This window comes from Marmota monax, unplaced genomic scaffold, assembly GCF_021218885.2.
Source record: "Marmota monax isolate L192 unplaced genomic scaffold, Marmota_monax_Labrador192_F-V1.1 WCK01_AAM20220418_F8-fsc00017, whole genome shotgun sequence".
Lineage (NCBI taxonomy): Eukaryota > Metazoa > Chordata > Mammalia > Rodentia > Sciuridae > Marmota > Marmota monax.
The window spans coordinates 20,269,168-20,291,226 of NW_026695241.1; the positions used below are offsets into that span (position 1 = coordinate 20,269,168).

The 22,059-nt window shown below is 36.6% G+C and overlaps 1 protein-coding gene across 6 annotated transcripts in view; it reads right to left on the minus strand.

Annotated features, from left to right (window-relative positions):
- Ylpm1 (YLP motif containing 1) overlaps nt 1-22,059 on the minus strand; it is a 71,089-nt gene that overhangs the window by 32,530 nt on the left and 16,500 nt on the right. For 5 of the 6 annotated variants that reach the window (XR_009226380.1, XM_046440862.2, XM_046440866.2 and 2 more), the window contains exons 4-6: nt 21,007-21,983; nt 4,265-6,385; nt 1,061-1,178 (exon numbers count right to left, since the gene is read on the minus strand). Coding sequence is in view for 5 of the 6 variants with exons in the window: in XM_046440862.2 (XP_046296818.1) it covers nt 1,061-1,178; nt 4,265-6,385; nt 21,007-21,983 (3,216 nt within the window). In the remaining variant the exon portion in view is untranslated. The remainder of the gene's footprint in view (nt 1-1,060; nt 1,179-4,264; nt 6,386-21,006; nt 21,984-22,059) is intronic. The other variant, XM_046440867.2, reaches the window with a different exon arrangement.

Here is a 22,059-nt window from a genome sequence, read left to right on the forward strand (position 1 = left end):
AATAATCACTCTTGATAGCACACTGTAGGATGAGATGGAGAGAGATGAATCAGAATGTTTCTGAAATATTCTAGGGAAGACAGATTAAGGCTAAAACTGAGGTTGTAGGGAAGTGGAAAATGGAATATTAGATCCATATGACTGGACATGGACAAGTAGGACAAAGCAAAGACATAAGGCTGACTTTCAGATTTATTTTCAAACCCAGGGCTCTGTACATGCTAGGCAAGTGCTCTACCACTGAACTCTAACTGGTCCCCATATTTTGATTTAAGGTGACTAAAGATGGGAGAAGGAACATCTTAATGGGGAATGATCATGAGCTTCCTTTTGAACATACTGAGTTTGACAGGAGACACATCCGCAGACAGAAACTGCAGGCACATGGACGCATACCAAAGTCAAGAAATATGAAATGAGAAGTCAACATCATGGGAGTCACAGATGTCAACAACTGTATATGAGTGTTATACGTTAGACCAGGATGGAAGAGAACACTTAGAAACAAAAAGCAAATTTGATAAAATGGTTCAAAGTAGATTTTTCTCCCTCATTATGTTGTTACAAAATTATCTGCATAACAACATTTTTAAAGTCAATCACTGGCTTAAAGAAAATAATAAAAACCAAAATTCCAAAACAAAACAAAGGCAGAACTTAATCACTTAACTCTTCATTATAAACCCCTTTTCTCTACTGCCTGAATGTACTAGGGTATGATGCTTGATCCCTTCTAATAGTTTAAAGGCAGAGGGAGCACCAAAAGGTTCACATTCAGACCTGCCAGATGGAAAACAGGACTATTTGAATAACAACAACAAAATTATTAGAAAGATTCTATAATTCTGTGAACATGAAGCCATGCAGTTTAGGTACATTTATTCTACTTATCAGAACCTGGGGAAAAGGAGCACTTCTGCCAACTTTTGACGATACTATTAACAAAGCTTTTACTTTTCCCAAATTTGCAATTTTATAGCAGAAATTTATGCTTATTGTAATTTAAAAATCCACACAATGTAGAAACTATTTCACTTTCTAAGCACATATTTTCCCATACCGGATACATCCCAGGTCTTGATGTATTCTGCAATCTTGAGTCCTGGGGTGGTAGATGGTCAGCCAGCTGTGGCTCAGAACCAAAGTCTTTCATTTTTTGAAGCTGTTCTTTCTGTTCCCTATAAACAAATAAAATTGCCATTGTATATAAGGTCCGTTGACACCATTCCTAAATGACTATGATTAATATTAAATTAAAGAGAGAGAGAGAGAGACAGACAGACACCTAAAAACTTTGTCCTATACACAGTAACCATACAGCACCCCGGGGATAATGTTCTCTTGCTTTACATAGCTAACTTATCAGTCATGTAAGACCTATAAATTATTAATAATTTACTCATCACATTTTTCTTTTATTCAAACACTCTCCTAGTATTTTTTTCAATACTCTAGAAAAATTTTGTGTATGGGTGTGTGTCAGGAATTGAGCCCAGGGGTGCTTAACCACTGAGCCATATCCCCAGCCCTTTTTTATTCTGAGATAGGGTCTTGCTAAGTTGCTTTGGGCCTCACTAAATTGCTGAGGCTGGCTTTGAACTTACAATCCTCCTGTCTCAGCCTCCTGAGTTGCTGGGATTATAGGCATGAGTCACCACACACCACACCCAGCTAGAAAGGTCGTTTTTTTTTTTTTTTTTTTTTTTAAACTTGGCTTGGTCTTTTTTTTTTTTTTTCTTCTGATATTAGGGATTGAACCCAGAGGCACTCGGCTACTAAGCTACATTCCTTTAGGGTCTCACTAAGTAGCCCAGGCTAACTTGGAACTTGCAATCCTCCTGACCCAGACTCAAGAATAGATGGAATTAAAGTTGTGCACCATCAACTCCAGCTTTGCATCAGTTTTTAAAATTTGAATTAGTTGCTGTTATTTACAAAGCAAATATTTCACAGTTAATTCAAATTTTAGAGAGATCTGGTAACAGCAGGCCTATATTTCCACACTGCAACAACTAGCTGAGTGTCTAGTTAGTGGCTGCTAATGTCAGATGAAGCAGCTCGCCATGATCCTTACGGCACTCCACTTTCACTTAACCCATTTTCACTCATTTGTCACCTGTCTGATTCTTCAGGGCATTATGGTTTATAATTCTTGCTGTAGATGGTGAGAACAACTGTCAGTCTACACCTTTAAAAACAACTCTTCATGGGGCCAGGCATGGTGGCGCATGCCTGTAATCACAGTGACTCTGGGGGCAGTAGCAGAAGGATCCAAAGTTTGAGGCCAGCCTGGGCAACTCAGCAAGATCCTGTTTCAAAAAAGGACTGGGGATATAGCTCAGTCATAAAAATGTCCCTGGGTTTTATCTCTAGTACTAGAGATTAAAAAAAAAAAAAAAGAAAGAAAAAAGAAAAAAAAAGAAACAGAAAACAAAACCAAAAAAAACCCCACTTCATATTCTTAAATATCAATTATGTAACCCTTTGTGGTTTTTCTTTAAACTTTGGTTAATTCCTTTTACTTTGCCTTATAATGCCCATTTTAAACATGAGTTACATCCACTATGACCTTTTCAGACCTTTTGCAATTTTCTGTTCTGTATAGTGTTGTGATCCAAATGGAAACAAAGTACATAAGAATATTTTCTGCCTCATAGATATTTCTTATAATATTTGTTGATTTTACACAGACACAACATAACCTATTTGTATTCAACAATGACTACTTTTATCCAACACTCAATATATTTTGTTTAATTATATTTATATTGCCTACAAGAGGTTTTTTTTTTTTTTGTTAAGGATGGTGAAGAAGCAGCACTTCTTATCTAGCATTTTTATGCAAATCAATAATGGATGAAAAAGAAATTTTAAAAAGGAGAGGAAAGAAACCCTGGCAGCTGAGCAACACCAATCAGTTTGGTGTGCTCCATAAACAACACAGATTTTAGAATCAGACAGGCTAAGTTCAAATTCTAAGTCTGCCACTTATAAGCCAAGGGAACTTAGTACCATTTGTGAAGTGAGGATGATAGTACTTATCTTTGTAGGCCTTTGAGATATAAGGATATGAAATAAGAGGATTAAATTATCAGCATAGTACCCAATACAGAGTAGGTGTCAATTAAAGATGCCTATAACATAAAAATGAATAACTAAATGTTCTACAGTATGCTTTCACATCCTTATGAATAATCCAGGAAAAATAAGTCTTTGACACTTATCATCTATTGACCAGAGAAAACTGTTTTACTGCCTGACATAGCTGGTCTTTCATCCTCTTCTAGAGTATCTTCTCTTATCACACTTTTCTAGTCCTAAGGTTTCAGGTATAAATTCAATTGGCATAATCCACAAGTATAGGCCAGAATAGAAAAATGAAAGGAACACAATACATTAGAATCCATCAAAAGCTAACCATTAATTTATTTTCTCAAAAAAAAAAAAAAAGAGCTAAAAAAGCTTACAATCCATAACTGATTCCTAAATTCCTACCTCAGGATATAGATGGTTTAAGGATTAAATGAGTTATTGAACACAGAGACTTGGTACAGTTTCTAGAAACAAAGGTACACATGCAATAAAAATTAGCTTTGTTATTATTGCTACTATATGGGAAGTACTATGTAGATACCTATACACAGTTAATTATAAATCAAGAAATCCAAATTCTACTCTCAATCTCAAGAAGAAAATATCTATTTATGTAGAAACAAGATCCTCAAGTAGAAATAATCTGCTTCCAGGTATAATGAAGACAAAACATCCCAAAAAGAAGGTATCAACAGTTAGACAAATTCAAAGACACCCCCAGGTAAACCACTCCTAGCTTCAACAAAGAAAAATACAGCACTCTCCAAAGTTATATCAAAGATTAGCAAATATGAAATCTATCAGATCTAATGAAAAAGAACAAACCACCTACTGAAAAAAGTGGAGGTTACATATGAGCTCCGTGAAAGCCAAAGCCCTAAAAAGTTGAAGTTTAACACTTGAAACATGCACAGATAAGGCATGCCAGCAACTCCAACTACAAAGGCCAAGAGTAACCATCAAGTTGCACTTCCCAGGGCATACATCTATAATTAACACAGTTCCTAAATAACCACAGTAACCTAAAACAGCAGTGGATGGCCAGAAAAACAAACTGAAAGTATGCGATAAGAAATTAAAGTAAAATGATTCCATTCAAATATATCACTTAAAAAGAGCAGTGTGAAAAATGATTTCAACTGAAAGAAATGATCTTAAGGAGTGAACTTACCGAAGCATTTTCAGTTCTTGTGCAGCTTTCAAAATGATTTCGTGCTGCCTCTGACTGAGAACCATTACCCCTCCAAGGCCTTGGTCAGAGTCTAAGTTTGCATCAGACCCCATCATTTCAGAGGAATGGTGTGAGGAGGGCATATGTTCGGCCATGGGGGAATGTCTATCCACATCAGATGGGTACCATCTGTCTGACAACCGTTCTCTTTCCCAGTCCATTCTGTCAGGAACATAATCTCGCTTTTCCCGCCATGTATCTCCTCTTTCTGGATATTCTCGAATCCTTAACTCACCCCTATCACGAAAATCTCGGTCATACCCATGTTCTCGATTTCTTTCTTCTCTCCATCTATCATCTCGATATCTATCCAAAGGTGGAAGAGGTGGGAGGGGTGGTAAAGGTGGAAGAGATGGAATATCCCGTTCACGAAACTGAGATTCTTGTTCCTCCAGTGGTCTCCCATAATCTCTGTCCCACTCATTATCCAAATTTCTATCGTATATATCCATGGGTCTTCCAATCCGATCCACATCCCTGTCCAAGTCCCTGTCCATTTCCCTACTGTAGTCCTCATCCATATCCTGATCTCTCTCCCAATCATCCCACCAAGGTCCTCGCCTATCTCCATCATGAGACCGAGATGGTGGTGCTGAGAACCTGTCCTCTCTACTGTATGGATCTAGTGTATCATCTTGATAGTCACGCTCACACTCTCTCCAGTATCTCTCTCTATCCCAGTCATCAAGTCTTTCTCGTTCCATTGGAGCATTTCTACCATCTAATGGGAACTCTTCAGGCCCTCTTTCTTCTCCATGGTTCCATGGAGCCCTAGGAGGCTCATCTCGGTGATATGGATACATCTTCTCTCCACCATCTCCTGGGTCTGGTCTGAAAGGACCTCTATCTCGACCAAAATCTGGTCTTCCCAGTCCTCTTTCCCGACTGCCAGGACCTCGAGGTGGTCCCCTTTCCCTGCTCCCAGCTCTTCGGGGTGGTACTCTCTCCCTACTTCCAGCCCTTCGAGGGGGTCCTCTCTCCTGACTGCCAGCCCTCCGAAGTGGGCCCCTTTCTCGGCTGCCAGCTCTACCCCTATCCTGGCTGCCTTGCAGACCACCTGGCATTTTCTCACGACTGCTTCCTGGCCTTACCAACCCTCTGTCGCGGCTGCCTTCTCCTCTGCAAATCTTCTCTCGACTGTCTTCTCTTCTACCCATCATCTTATCACGAAAGTCTTCTTGCTTGACCAACCCTGGTCCTCGACTGATTGCCTGCCCACGACCTCTGTTTACTAGTCCTTTGTCCCGGGTGTCTTCCATTCTGCTTTGCCCAGGACCTCTGTAAGATGAGCTGCCTCCACGGTTGCCTTCTAATCTATTATCTCTGTTATCTGGCCGAGGAAGCCCTTTATCTTGGTTGTTTTCTGAATGGGGCAGACCAATACCCAAAGGTTTAAAATCATTATCTGCAGTTAATGACGATGATGTTCCTACTGCTGCTCCTCCCTCCATGCCCCCCGCTTTTGAGGGAAAAGCAGATTGAGTAGGTACAGGTTTATTTGCAAGGGATACAGGCTGAGAAACAGCTTGGGCTTTGTCCATCTGAGTCTCCATACTTTGAGAATTCTGGTCCCAATTAGAAGGCTCTATTGCACCTTCCGAGACTTCACTTTTAGGAGGCTCTTGTTGAGAGTCGCTTAGATTCTCATTTGACTGAGCCGCCTTGGCATCCTTTACATCTGCAGCAATGGAAAATGCAGCTGATTGCATTTTAAAATTCTTCTGTTGGTTACTACTGGTGTCTGCTAATGGTTCTTTGTTTCCTGAAAGAGGTTCTGCTTGTGACTTAGGCTGCTGCTGATGTTGCTGTCCAAAAGTTGGTTTGGGGCCTTTCCACTGTGGTCCACTCTGTCGAGGACTTAGGGATGTATTGGGGGTAATATAAAATTGAGATGCTGGCCCCCGGGGAATCATTCCCCATTTGCTTTTAGTGCCCTCTGCTGGGTGACCTTCATATCTGGGTCTTGGCCCATCGGGGCGATTTCCTTCAAAACGAGGCCCTTTGGGTCTCGGTCCTTCACACCTTGACCCTAAATCCTCAAATCTTCGAGGACCATCAAATCTACAAGTAAAACAAAAGATATTACTCAAGACAGTAAAGCAGAAAAAAAAAAATTCTCCATGTAAGAATATTTAAGGCACTTCTGCCTTAGAATTTATTTATGACAATGACTCTCAGTCATCAAACAAATCCATGTCACCTATATCTTAGAACCAGTATGGTAGCAGTGTTCAGAAGGTCTTGAAAGGTTTTGGAATTCACATCAGCTTTATCTAATTCATCTCAGTATATCTCCTTCAGCAGGTCACTGATCTAATGAATTGCTAAAAAAGCAATTATAAATACTGTGCCCTGGGTAGATGGAATAGTTTACTAATTTTAAATGGAAAAAAATTAAGAAGTTCTATACTAACTAAGAGAATTTTTCGAATTAAAGTATAACTACAAAACAAGTATGAGGGCTGGGGATGTAGCTCATTATTGGAGCACTTGCCTAGCATGTGCAAGGCCCTGGGTTCAATCCCCACTACAATTAAAAAAAAAAAAAAAAGCACAAGAACAACAAAAAAATTAAATATGAAACAAAACAAGAAACTAAAGGACAATTGGGCTGGGGTTGTAGCTCAGTGGTTGAGCACTTGCCTCACATGCATGGGGCACTGGGTTTGATCCTCAGCACCATATAAAAAAATAAAAATATTATGTCCATCTACGACTAAAAAAAAATTAAGGAACGACTTAAAAAAATTTAAGGAACTAAAGCACAATTATAAATATAGTTGGAGCTAACACTAACATCTTGATTAACAGACAAAGTCTTTTAAAAAACAGCAGCCATATATTAAGAGTATAATCTGACATTTTAAAAAGTCTGGGCAGAAGGCTGGGATTGTGGCTCAGTGGCAGAGCAATTTCCTTGCACATGTGGGGCACTGGGTTCAATCCTCAGCACCACATAAAAATAAACAAAATAAAGATATTTTTTAAAAAGTCTGGGCAGAGATGTTTTTGCTAGGGACCTACTTACTCATTGAATAAATATTTATGAATAACTGTCATCTGTGTTCTCAAAGAATTTATGATTAGATGAAAAGGGAATTTTAGTGTAAATGAATGTCAAAAGGTATAATAACTAAAGTCCACCTGCATACAAAAAGGGCAACAGTGGAGAAAATGGTCAATTCTATCCAGGAGAGAAGAGTGTGTCCAATAAAAGATTTCTAAAATTGGAAATGCTTCAAATGAGTCTTGAAAGACAAACTCTCTGAGATCAGTCTGTGTTGGAGATGAGGGGAACAAGCTGACAAGGGCATCTCAGGCTAAGGAAACAATATAAGGGAAGGCAGAGAAGCATATAGCAGTGTAGCGTGTTTGGAAGTGCAAATACATTAGCATAGCTGAAGCAAAAGGAGAAAAGAATAAAGAAAGCTGGGAAAGGGAGGAGTAGAAAGGTGGCATAGTATGAAATAAGGCAAAGAGGCAGGCAACTATCAGTCTCCAGAAGATCATTTGGAAGGCCTGTGTCACAAAGACTACATGTAATCCTCCAATACCCACTTCCTCTTTTTCTGTGGTAATAGAGCCCATTTTTAGCTGAACACAAAGGTCCACAGACTACAGACTTCTTTTCCCAACCTTTCTTGCAGCTAGAACTTGTAGTCCAGCTCTGGCCAAATGGCAGAGAAAGAAAATGATTTATAAATCCTTCTAGGTTATCCCTATAAAGGGAAGGGCACATCCTCCTCTTCACCATTTCCTTTCTAATGCTGCCTCTGACATGGTAGTGAAGCATCCTGGAGCACTTAAACAAGAGCAACACCATAAGTGATGGAGTGAAGTAACAAATCAAAAAGAACCTCAGTTACTAAACCATCGTATAAATTCTGAGAGAAAATATCTTCTACCTTGTTAAACTTATCTATGGATCTCTGTTCTGACAGATGAATTAATTCGGCTGGTAAGGAGTTTGGAATTACTTTACAAGCATTAGAGCCACTTTAATATGGTCTCACTTAAAAGACTGCTTTAGCAGAAAAAGAACAGGTGAAAGGAGGGAAAAAGTTTAAAGATATGTTCAACAATTTGGGCAAGAGAAGGTAATACCTGTTCTAATAATAAAAGGATGAAGAGGAGGGGATAAAAGTGAGGTAAAAGAAGGTAAAACTGATAGGATTTTGTAACGAGTGGGAATAAAATAATCATGGAAAAGGAAGCAGTTAGGATGATTCCAAGGTTTCTTAGATGACTAAAGGGAACTTGATGCCTTTCATGTCTTTAATGAGAACTAGGAAAGGTTTTTTATTTCGTTGTTCTGGGAAATTAATAAAGACCAAAAAATTCAGTTTCAACAATGAAACTGAAGACCAATCAATTCTGTTTCAGCAAAAGATTTAGTTCCTTGACTTTAGGCTTTACTGGCCTGAAGGTCTCAAGGGACAAATACTTCCACCAGGGAACATGACAATGTAAAGCTGAAATCACCACTTTACTTTGAAGATCTATATCAACAGGTAAAGAAGGGGGTGAGGGTTGGGGATGACTGATCCTGACTTTTGAAGTCACACCAGGGTGTGGAGGAGTATGTCTGAAATGCAAGAAATCCTCGAGGATACTTTTCAGTATTTCCATGTCCTGTAATTAAAGTCTATGGAAAAGTACCATAACCTAATCTAGACAGGACTGCTAATAGCCCAGGCCTTTCAATAGTAAAGGCAGGGCTGGGTTTTTTGTAGTTCAGTGGTACAGCACTTGCCTGGCATGTGTGAGGCACTGAGTTTGATCTTCAGCACCACATTATAAATAAATAAATAAATAAATAAAGATATTGTGTTCATCTTTTAAAAAGCAAAGGCAAAACCCAGGACCAGCTGAGGTACTTGCTAAGAGCAAAAGGAATAGGGAATGGGTGGCAGAAGAAGGTAGTAATAAATACCAGCTATAACTACAGGACCAGCTACAGAAATGTTACGGGTATCTTTTCCTTAATGTGACATAAATGTGTTTAAATATATGCATTGTGTTTGTCAAATATTTTTAGTTCATTAGTGTTCTTCTTTATCATCTGACATAAGATGTTAATAAACTTTATATCTCAGTATTTAAGTTACAGAATATAAAAGAAAGAATGTGACTCATTCATAATAGTGAAAAACAACCCAATGACAAAAAAGGGATCTTATGTCTTCTTCTGGAGAAACCACTGGAGCGTTTTTGGTTGTCAAGAGATAAAAGCTTCAAATCAGAAGCAAAAATCTCCCCATGGGCCACCAGAATCAGAAACACAAAAGAAAGGGAATTCTGGGAAATGAATTTCACTCTAGCCTAGCTGACACTTCAAAAACCATCAAAAAAAATTTATACATATATAAGCCCACAATAAAAAAAAAAAAAAAAAGATAGGTCTTCTTTTTAAATTCCGGAAGACAAAGAACAAAAATGAGTGGTAACTTATGGTGCAGAAAGAAGCTGCAATTAGAGTGCTGGTAGAGAAGGGGATAAAATCAGAATGGGCCTGGCTTAACCAACAGAACCCCAAGGAGGGTCAAGATTCTCAGATACCAAGGATGCTGGAGAAAGACAGGAGTAAGCCCTGAGGCTGAAAATATGCAAATTAAAATCTATATTCAGAAACAACTAGCCTTTCCTAGCTTGAATGTCTCTAAATTCTATTAAGAGTCTCCTCTCATTAGTAGATAGTTCCTTGCCCTATCATCTAAATAAAGCAAAACCTGACAGTTGACAAGCCCCTGTGAAATCCCAGATCTCTCAGTTTCTCAGGTGTCTTCTATTCTTAAATACAAATGAACAACCAAGGATCACTACTTATTTGAAGCACATCTTCAAAATGAGAAGAAGAAACCAAAGAGACATTAAATAGGACATGGATCTGAAGAAATCACAGATTAATACAAAAGGCAGGAGAGAACTTACAAAAAAAGAAAACAAATCCACTCAAATCTGTATCCTTAGAGTCTTAGAGATTGTAAAAAACCATAGAAAAATATTTTAAATTCTTAAAATAAAACAATGCAATAAAATGATAGGAAGTTAAAGTCCCTTAGAAAGCAATAACAAAAGACAAGAGACAAAGACAATCAACTCAACAGGTCCATAATACTAATAACAAGGAGTTTCAGAAATGGAAATACAGAAAACAGAAGAAAAATTAATGAAGAAATAGCATAAAGAAATTTCCCAGAGTTAAGGGACTCTACTCTCTAGAAAGGGCCAAGTACACTTGAGTACTCAATAGAATTAATAAAACTAAAAAACGACAGTGAAATTTCAGAATATCAGAGATTAAAAAAAAAAAGTTCCTGGCAGTTGAGGGGGGAAGTCACAAAAAGAAAAAAAAAAAAAAAACCAGAAAAAGAATCAACCACATAATAGCTACTCTAGATAATAGAAGAAAATAAAACAATGATCCTAATGAAGCTCTGAGTTATATTCAACTACAAATTCTATCTCCACATTATTAGTCAAATATAACTAAGGCATACATAAATAGACAAATACAAGAATAAAGATACTTTCAGATATGTGAGGACTCAAAACTTTACCTCCTGCCCACACTTCCTTAAGTAAGTTACTTAAATATGTACTCCAGGAAAAGGAGGTACTAAATTCTAACAGGAAGCCAAGAAATTCAATAAACAGTGAATTTGATCCAAGAGAATAGTCAAGGGAAATACAGTAACAGCCATATGCCAGATCTGCACAGCAAACCAACCAGCCAAGACAAAGGGATCATTAGAAAAAGAGATCATTCCATACAAACCCAAGGAAAAACCAAGCTGGTGCTTCTGGGAGTAGGGATGGAAGATTATTTTAAAGAAGAAAGGGAACTGGAAATTCTAAAAAAAAGTTATTACATCAAAGAAAATATAATCACAGTACATTACTTAGTGCTAAAATAAATAACATTCGGAAAGTAATGTAAAAATTATTGATTTGCCAAAAAAAAGTGTTATAAATATATTGGGCTGAAGAAATTGGAGTAAGAACTAAACCGAATCTACCAGAACAGTAAGTAAATACATAATTTCTAAAATGTATAACTCAAGAAAGGAGCAGCATATTATTTAATGACAGAAAGATAATGAAAGAACAGCTTCAGAATTAAAACTGTTAAAGAATAGCTAAAGAATTTAAAAAGGGGTCTGGGAGTGTAGGTTAGTGGTAGAATGCTTGACTAGCATGTCTGAGGCCCTGGGTTTAATCTCCAGCAAAAACAAAAACAAAACAAAATTAAAAGAGGATACCATTTGGGATGACATCTGGGTGATGTGGGCAATAGATGGCCATTTTGCTGGATTTTCAAAAAATCGTGTATATATGTATTTGATAAAATACAAAATACATTTCTTTAAAGGACACAGAGACAGGTTAGCCCTTATCAGGAGAAGTCCTGCCTCTTTTGAGAATATAAGAAAGAAGATAACAATTTAACGAGGCCCTGAGCAACTTAGCGAGACCGTCTCTTAAAAAAAAAAAAAAATAGACACACACACACACACATATATATATAAAGGAAGGAAGGGAGGGAGGGAGAAAGAAAAAAGAAAGAGAAGATGAGCACAATAAGTAAAAGTAAGGACAGGAAGGGAGAAATTTGGGGCCACCATCTTGATTTCCTCTGTAAGGCAGGAAGCCAAATTGAAGATAGAAAGGGAAATAAAAAATGCTCCATAGATTACAACCATAAGACTGGGATCCTAATTGGAATAAGATACTCTATGTTTGTATGTCAAAATATACTCTACTGTCATATATTTTTAAAAAATGAAAATGAAAAACAAAATATTTGCAGAGCCTGAGAAAGCAGCACGAGGGTAACTAGTCTATGCGAAGTTATGAAGACCTGATATAGCTAGCATGGGCAAAGGAGAAAGGCACTGATCAGTGACTTGTCAAAGTCACAATGCTAACAGTGGAGAACACATATTCACAGAGAGAAAAAAGTAGGCTGTTCTATGGTTTTTCATAGTTTGGTTCCTTTTCTTAAAGTTACATTTATTAATTCAAAGTACCCAGAAAAATTGTATCTTAGATCATTAAAATTGTGCAACATTTTTATTTATTTTTTTAACATTCATCTTTTAGTTGTGGTTGGACACAATATCTTTATTTATATGTGGTGCTGAGGATGGAACCCATGGCCTCGCACACGCTAGGTGAACGCTCTACCACAACCTGAGCCACAACCCCAGCCCTAACATTTTTATTTCTATATAAAAATTTTATTAGGTTAATAAGACATAGACTACCTTTCATAATATGTAAGAGACAGTGAGAAACCTTATAAAAATATTATCTGATATTACAGATTTTGAATATAAACAACCTCCCTAAACTGTGAATTCCTTGAGAATTTTATCCATGGCTGACATTTTAGCAAAAGCAACATTTATTGAACACCTACTGTCAGGTACTGTGCTAGTACTAGAAACAGTCATACCTAACACCTCAAAGATTTCACAGTTCACAGAAGAGTAAGACAAATAAAACAATAATCAGAACAGAATTTAATATGGGACATGTATGTCTTGGTAACAAAAGCGTGTCCAATGTCTGATTTATTGAAGGGTCCCATTACACAATTCAGGAAGTTCTACCGTTGGGGGAGGAAAAATAGGGATAATAGAGCAAAAAATGACAGGAAGGGAATTCCAGATAAAGAGAAGAAAATGTGCAAAGAGGAGAGGAAAGGACAAAGGAAGAAGGCACTAAAGGTATGCAAATAAGAGAACATGATGGAAGGGTTGATAAAGTGAAATACTTTGATCTTTGTCTTCAGATAAAATTGATGATTAATAGCCCAAGGCTGTCATATTATTTTCATTTTGGGGACAGGGAAAATGTACAATCCATTTGAAATATACTTTTAACACTACATATAAATGGCAAACATTTATCACTATTGCATTTTTGAATTTTCAAAGTTCAAAAATGTTATGAAATGACATTTATAAAATAATTTGTTTTTAGAACTTTGGAATAAATATATAAAGACAAGCTCATTAAAATTTTACATAAAAATAAGTCATCTTTACATCAATGCATCAAAATACTTATCTTTCTTTTCCTTTTTAAAAATTTTTTTAATTGTCAATAGACCTTTATTTTATTTATTTATTTATATGCAGTGCTGAGAATTAGACCCAGTGCCCTCACCCATGATAGGCAAGTGCTCCACCACTGAGCTACAATCCCAGCCCCGAAATACTGATCCTAACATTAAAAACATGTATTTGAAAAAGTAAAAACAGTAAATAAATTGCACATTGGTTAGAGTAAAACATTTGAAGTTTTAAATGTTTTGAAATTTTTGTTTATATAGTTGTTTCATAAACCCCTAAAAAATAAAAATCCTAGGGCTGAGGATGTGACTCAGTGGTAGAACACTTGCCTAAATGCACCAGGTCCTGGGTTAAATCCCGGGGGGGGGGGGGATGATCAAAATAAAGAGATGGTTAAAAAAAACCCTAAAACTAGGTGCACAGGCATAAAAATTTCAAAACTTGGTATAAAATCTCCAAATTGGGTATAAAAACTTAAGAAGTATAAACTAGTATAAACTAAAGAAGTATATAACAAGGTATTGTCTGTATCACACTATTTTCATAAACACTGAAATCAACAGACCATGGGAATTATAAGATACCACTTTCTATAAATTTCTTCCCTACTGGTTTTCATGTAAAATTAATATCTGCTTTCTAATATGCATAACCAAGGTCCCAAAATAAAAATTTCCAAAGACGAGTAACTATTACAAACAGGAACAATCATGACAAATGGAAACATGAAGAAAAGCTATAGTGCTCACAGTACCTTACAAATTGTAATAAGAATCTATAGAAAGGGAAATGTCCACAATTTTAATCCTGAAACCAATCAAAAGTTTCAACTGATCAGAACCCTTGATATAAAGATGTCAAATCTTCCTCAAATGGTCAACAGATTCTATGCAGATTCTATGCAGTATCCATACAAAATTCCAACAGGTTGAAAACTGACAAGTTGATCCTAATGAGAATAATTAAGACCCTGGAGAACAAGATTTAGCAAACTATAGCCTATGAAGCAAGCAGTTAAGAGTAACTTTAAAACATATTTAAAGGGGCTGGGGTTGTGGCTCAGAGGTAGAACTCTCCCCTACCATGTGTGAGGCACTGGGTTCGATCCTCAGCACCACATTAAAAAAATAAATAAATAAATAAAGATATTGTGTTCACCTATAACTAAAAAATAAATATTAAAAAAAAATTTAAAACGTTCTTTGTGGTGTGTGTGTGTGTGTGTGAGAGAGAGAGAGAGAGAGAGAGAGAGAGAGAGAGAAAGAAAAATATATGACAAAGACCAAATATGGCCAAAAAAAAAACCAATATTTACCACCTGACTTTTTAACAGAAAAAAAAATTGCCAAACCATGATCTAAAAGCAAAGACTTTTTTTAAAATTTTTTAATATTTATTTAATATTTATTTTTTTTTTAGTTCTCGGCGGACACAACATCCTTGTTTGTATGTGGTGCTGAGGATCGAACCCGGGCCGCACGCATGCCAGGCAAGCGCACTACTGCTTGAGCCACATCCCCAGCCCCTAAAAGCAAAGACTTGAAGGACTTAAACTAACAGATATCAAAATTTATTATAAAGCTACAGTAATTTGCACAGTTTGAAACTGGTACAAGGACAAATAAACACATTTGGACACTTAGGATGGAGATGATGCAAAGAAGGAGGGAAGAGATGACAACTGATATTGTAGTTAAAAGATGGCCATACAGAAAATAATGGCCTTGGACCACTACACCTCATTATATATACATTGACAAAAAAATCAATTCTATATGGAGTGTTAATTTAAAGCAATAAAATACCAAAGAAAAATAGGACACTGTATTTTTTTTTTTTTATGGCTTTGGAGTTTTTTTAAACAGGACACAAAAAAGCACTAACTATAATATAAAGGAAAATATTTATAAGTTTGATTATTACAGTCAAAAATTTCTATTAATCAAAAGACACCATTAACTTTTAGAATTCATCAGGGTTTACTGGATCCAATTATAGTTTTTACATTTTTTAACAGTTCTATTTGTAAAGACTGATATTTCATGACATTTCTTTCCCTAAAGGGCTACCCAAGAACAAAGAGAAAATATATATATTTTTAAACAGAACAAAACTTCTTATACTGCTGTTACACATCAACTGCACTTAACCATGCTTTTAAAGAGTAAAATAAGATCAGGTGCAGTGGTGCACACCTGCAATTCCAGTGACTCAAGAGGCTGAGACAGGATCACAAGTTGAAGGCCTCAACAATTTAGCAAGATCCTAGCTCAAATTAAAAAAAAAAAAAAAATAAGGGGCTGGGGAGCTCAAGCGGTAGTGCGCTCGCCTATCATGCGTGTGGCCCAGGTTCAATCCTCAGCACCACATACAAACAAAGATGTTGTGTCTGCTGAAAAACTAACTAAATAAATATTTTAAAAAATTTCTCTCTCTCTGAAAAAAAAAAAAAAAAACATGTAAAAGGACTTGTGAATGTAGCTCAGTACCCATGGGTTCAATCCCCTTTACCAATAAATAAATAAATAAATAGGGAGACAACAAAAACGAAAGATGGATCAATTAACAGGTTGATACAAAAGTGAAATAAACTTGTCATCACCTTTGCACTGCTCCAAATATTATGCCCTACTTTTGAGCTTAACTGAGCACAATGAGAATTCTGGATTTTTCACTTCCTGGTTATAATAATAGAAGAAAACAGAGAGAAACTGCTTCAAAATTATTAGACTCAAAAGACAAATGCAAGGGGCTGGGGATGTGGCTCAAGCGGTAGCGCGCTCGCCTGGCATGTGTGTGGCACAGGTTCGATCCTCAGCACCACATACAAAGATGTTGTGTCCGCCGAAAACTAAAAAAAAAATAAATAAATATTTAAAAAAAAAAAAAAAGACAAATGCAAAAAGACAGCAGTATTCTACGTTCTAAAAATGATGTCAAATTTGTAAGTTAAATCTATAGATATGAGTTCTCAGATAACTATATTATAAATATTTTCAAACTTAAGGGCTGGGGTTGTAGCTCAGTGGTAGAGCACTTGCCTAGCATATGTGAGGCACTGGATTTGATCCTCAGCACTGCATAAAAATAAATAAATAAAATAAAGGTATTGTGTCCATCTACAACTAAAAAAAGTTTTAAAAAATATTTTCCAACTTGAAATGTTATGAGCAAACTATATATTTTTAAAGACAGCAGAGGTCTAAGGATGCAGCTCAGTTGTAGAACACTTGCCTAGCAAGCTAGATAGATGCCCCTGGATTCAATCCCAATATCACAAGTGAAAAAAAAAAAAAAAAGAAGGGGGGGGGGGGTCCACTGGACCTAGTTACGTGGTAACAACTATTTCTCTGGTATAATTTGGGTTAAGAAAGTTAAAAAGTGCTGCAGAATGAAAAATGTGCAATACATATAATAAATAAAGAACTGATACCAAAACATATGTAAAGAATTCCTACAAATCCATAAGAAATACAACAGATAACCCAATAGAACAATGAGGAAGAGACTTGAATCAGCATTTCATACACGGGAAATCCAACTGAATAATAACCAAATAGAAAGAAATAAAAATTCATTGGTAATCAAGGAAATATTAATTTAATTATAAAATATATCACTAAACATATACCAAGACTGCTAAAATTTAAAGTTTAACAACAATAAGTGCTGACAAGAATGCAAAAAAGCTGGAACACTGAAACACTGCTAGAGTGTAAACTTGAACAACCACTTTGGGAAACTGTTGAAGAGCATCTAGCAATGTAAAACATGTATAGACCCTACAAACAATTCCAATCCTTTAAACAAATTGTGGTATATTCACACAGTAGAATATTATATAGGAACGAGAATGAACAAAACACCGCAACACACAACATGAATGAATCTCATAGTAATACCATGTGAAGTGAGATGCCACATTCAAAAAATTAAGTATACACATTCATACACCTCAAGAAATAAATACGGCTCTAAATACACTTGGCAGCATTTTTTATAATAACCCAAAACATCAATGACCATCAATACTAAAATGGATAAACAAATTATGGAATATTCATTCATACAATGGAATATTGTACAATAACAAGACTGCCACATACAACATTGATGAATCTCATAATACAATGTCAAGTAAAAGGCACTACATTCAAAGGAATACAAATGGTATAACTCTATTAATAAGTTCAAAAATAGGTAATCTGTGGTATAAAATATCAGTGTAGTGATTTTCTTTAGGGTAGGGGAAAATGACAGAAAGGAGGATGAGAAGGAGGACTTCTTCTTTCTTTTACTGAGGGTTGAATCCAGGGGTGCTATACCACTGACTACATAAATTGCTGAGGCTGGCCTTAAACTTATGATTCTCCTGCCTCAGCCTCCTGAGCTGCTAGGATTACAAGCATGCGCCACTACCACACCTCACTGAGGAGAACTTCTTGAGCTCTAGTAATTTCTATTTCTTAATCTGAGTAGTGATAACATGAATGTATCTACTTTGTGAAAATTCAGTACATTACACACTGAAGATTGTGCATGCCAGTAAAAGTTTTATTATTGAAAGATAAAAAGGTTCTGAGAAACCAGTGTCCACTGATATGATAGCTTATTGAGCAATAGTAGTTTTCTAAAAGACCCAGCAAATCCAATATCACACACATACGTACATACAGTATCAAAACTGTATTAAATATAAATAACACACTGCATTTTTGAGCATGTAGGAAGTTGTATACACACACATACCCATGCACATCTCAGGAAATATACAGAGTACCAAAAGACACATGGCAACATTTTTCATAATTACACACAAACACACACGTATATGAGTGTATATTTTTTTCGAATTACATGACAGAAAAAGAACTATGCCTGGATAACAGTCACAAACTATACTATTTAAGGACTCTGGGCAAAAGGAGTGGAAGGGAAATGGAAATTGGAATGACAGCTAGATTGGGGAGAGGTTTTCAAAACAAAATAAATAACAAGGCAGCTAACATGAGCAGGACCAGATTCAAGAAAGAAAAAAGTTATTTTTATCAAAGTTGCAGCTGAAAAAGCTACACAGACCTACAATATAATCAACATTCACCAAGATTTCAGCTGACTAAAAATGATGGCCCAAACCTAATTAGATGAAATATGAAGATATATAAGCATTCTGTACATAACAAAGGACCACAGTCCTCTGTATCTGAGTAAGTGATCCTTCTGAAGAAGCTTAACAAAACAAAGGCCCCTTAACAAATAGTGAGCATTAAGCAGGAGGCAGCTAGAATCAAAGATTACACAAAAAGAATTTGAGTTTATGCTGGTAGAGCACTGCAGGTAAAGCAGGAGGGTGAGACATAAGGGAAGTTTTTAAATACTATACTGACGTTCTATAGTAAAGGAATAGAATAATTCCTTCTGTGTTGCTCCAGAGAGGCAGATCCAGACCTAACAAGTAGAAGAAGTTACAGAAACATAATTAGGTTTTTATTTCTGTAAAAAAATAAACTTTCCAGACAACCACCAATGGTTGACATAACATTGTTCCTCATCACAGTGTAAATGTTCAAGATGGGTCCATCAAGTGTTTGTCACAGGAAGCACAATGAACTAAAATGTGGATCAGAAGTCTGTGAATTCGGTAAGTTCCACGGTAACTTATTTATAACTTCTCTAAGTCTCAGCTTTCCTTATCTATTTCTCATGAAACAACAAAGAGGAATAAATAAGGCAATGTAAGACCCAGCACGTCAAACTAAAATGCAACACAAATGCAAAGTTACTGAAGAGAGATAACTGCAATTAGGTAACTGCTAAGATCCTCTGGCACTGACATTATTATTAAGAAAATACTTAAAATAGGTCCTAAATCTACAAACTAAGATTTAATAGCCAAAGAGAAACATCAATGACAGAAATTAAAGAAGCAAGAAATGTATGTTTCATGAGGTATTAAGAATGTACTTCTCTGAGTGCAAATGAGTCTCCAGGTCTAAAAGGCCATACTCAATCCAGAAGATACACACATTCAAATCAAGAAAATAAGACACATTAAATAAATCAAGACTACAGGGTTGGGGATATAGCTCTTTCCCAGCATGTAGGAGGGCCTGGGTTCATTCTCCAGCACCACCACCAATAACAACAACACAAAAAAGACAACAAAATGTATCTGTAATCACTGACACTGTGAATCTGAATCATGGCATTAAACACAATACTTAAGAGTGCTTGTGCTCCAGAGACCTTCCAGACTCAGCTCCACTTATATATGAAACTCAATTCTACTCTCCCAGCTACATGTTCGTGATTGAGCAAGTTATTTATCCTCTCAGCTCCCATCTGTAAAGGGTAAATGTGGAATAACCTGCCTAGTTAAGGGGTTTTTGAGAAGATTCTCCTAAGAGAATAAGTATGTAAAGTCTCTAACAAGGCTTCTTCGTACACAGAGGAATTCATGTTAATTAGGCCTAACTTTCTCTGAGCTTCAATTTTGGATGGAATTTTCTGCCACAATATTTTCAGAATGTTAAACTTGGGGAATAAACAAAAGACGTAATTTTGTTTTCAGATGTCACATAAGGTTTAAATTTAAAATGATACAGATCCATTGATACTGAGATGAAGTCAATCAATACACAAATAAGTGGAAAAAAATAAATCACAAGACAATACAATATACTCAGTATGAGAGTCTGTTTTTGACATGAATTTTAAAAATTATTATCTCCCAATGGTAGAATTAGGTGGCTCACTTTTTCCCCACACTTTGTCTTAGTATCTGAATTTTGTACACAGATTATTTATTTCCAATGGTAAAGTTGAAAATACTTTTCTACAGGAATTTCTTTAGGTAAACTTGGGAGGAAAAATATATTCCTACAAACCTGAAAAGATGGATTTAGCACTTTTTAACAGGTAAAAAAAAACTTAGAGATCACTATTTTTATTTTTTTTTCTAAATAAATATGTGGTTCAGACAAAAGAAAGACATCTCTCTCACTGAGGAAAATATAAAGAATAAAAGCTCCATGAGGCCTAGTTGAGGGGTTTTTGAGAAGAAGGGATATTGTCAGTTCTGCTATTCACTGCCATTAGAGAAGGAATCTAATAAACATTTGCTAAATGAATTGTTTTTAAAAATATCCTATTTACCCTTACATTAAATGTCACTACCTTTTTTCCAAAAGAACATTGGTTTATTTATCTTCAACTAAAAAACAAATAATATTTGCCAATTCAACTTTTTGTCAAATAAATGAAAAATAAAAGATAAATTATATGTTCAATAAATATTATTTCTGAAGCTGAAAAGTCAATAAGAAGTGATAAGCATTATTCTGTAACACTACATTCATTCTGGACTGTAATCCCCCACATACAGGATAAAATCAGCCACATCAAAGAAATAGGGGCAAGTTACCTTTTCCAGATTACACTGTCATGTCTTACTGAACAATAGTAACATTATTCAGTGTAAACCAGGAATGGACATAAGAGCACAAAGAGAATACAAAAATTGCATAAGTAAGCTTTTAATTCTATCCAAACCAATGCAACATAAATTAACAAAATAGTTTAAAAAAAAAAAAGCAGACCTACCTTGGGCCTCTTGGACCTTCCAAGTAACTGCTTCTAGGAGGATCTGGAAGCAGTCCACCTGACCTCACTGGCATGTCCTTGGCTGCAGTATTTGCCTGAGATGGAATAGTTGAAGACTCCCCAAGTCCTTGTTCAGAGAATGAACTGTATGGCAGGGTAGACTTGCTCAGAGGTGGTTTAGAATTCACTTGTTCTGATTGCAACGGAGGGTGATAAGTTGAAGGTGGGGCTGCACCAAAAGACACAGGAGTGGGAAGCAGTGCTGGTCTAGGTTTCTCTGGAACTTGTGAGTTCTGAGAACCTGAGGCTGGTGGAACTGGGGCTGTTGTTAAAGGAGGAGGTATCCCTTGTGGAACTCCAGGGGGAGGTATTCCTGGAGGAGGTGTGGCTGAAGACAATGGCGGGATGGGCAGGATGGGTGGAGGTGCTGCTGAAGAGAGAGATGGTGGGGGAAGGACGGGTGGTGGCCCTGTAGAAGAGAGAGAAGGTGGAGGAAGAACTGGTGGTGGACCTGTTGAAGACAAAGATGGAGGCATTCCTGGTGGGGGTACAGAGGTTGGCAGAGCAGGTGGCATCACAGGTGGGGGCATACCAGGTGGTGGCACAGTAGCAGGAAGGGCAGGGGGCATCACTGGTGGTGGCAAAGATGGAGGCAATACTGGAGGGGGCATTGTTGGTAGAGGTGGAGGCATCTGAGAATACGGAACAAAAGGAGGTGGCATTGACATGTTCCCCATATACTGGTTTTTCATGTTCTGAAATGAATTGACTTTCTCCTGGAGATAGGTTTGAGTGGCTTTCATATGTCCCTGCCATGTTTTCCACTGCTTCTCATATTCTTGAAGCTGATCTTTATGAGGATAAGAATGAAGCTGTTCCTCCCACAGCTGAAACTCTCGCTCCCAATCTTGGTAGAGATGTTGAAACTGCTGCTGCTGCATCTCATAATGCCGCAGCTGCACATCTATAGACATGGTCTACAAATAAAGGAATAAAAATTATTTCAAGATATTCAGATAAGAGGATAATCAATCATGAGTTAAAATATTAGTG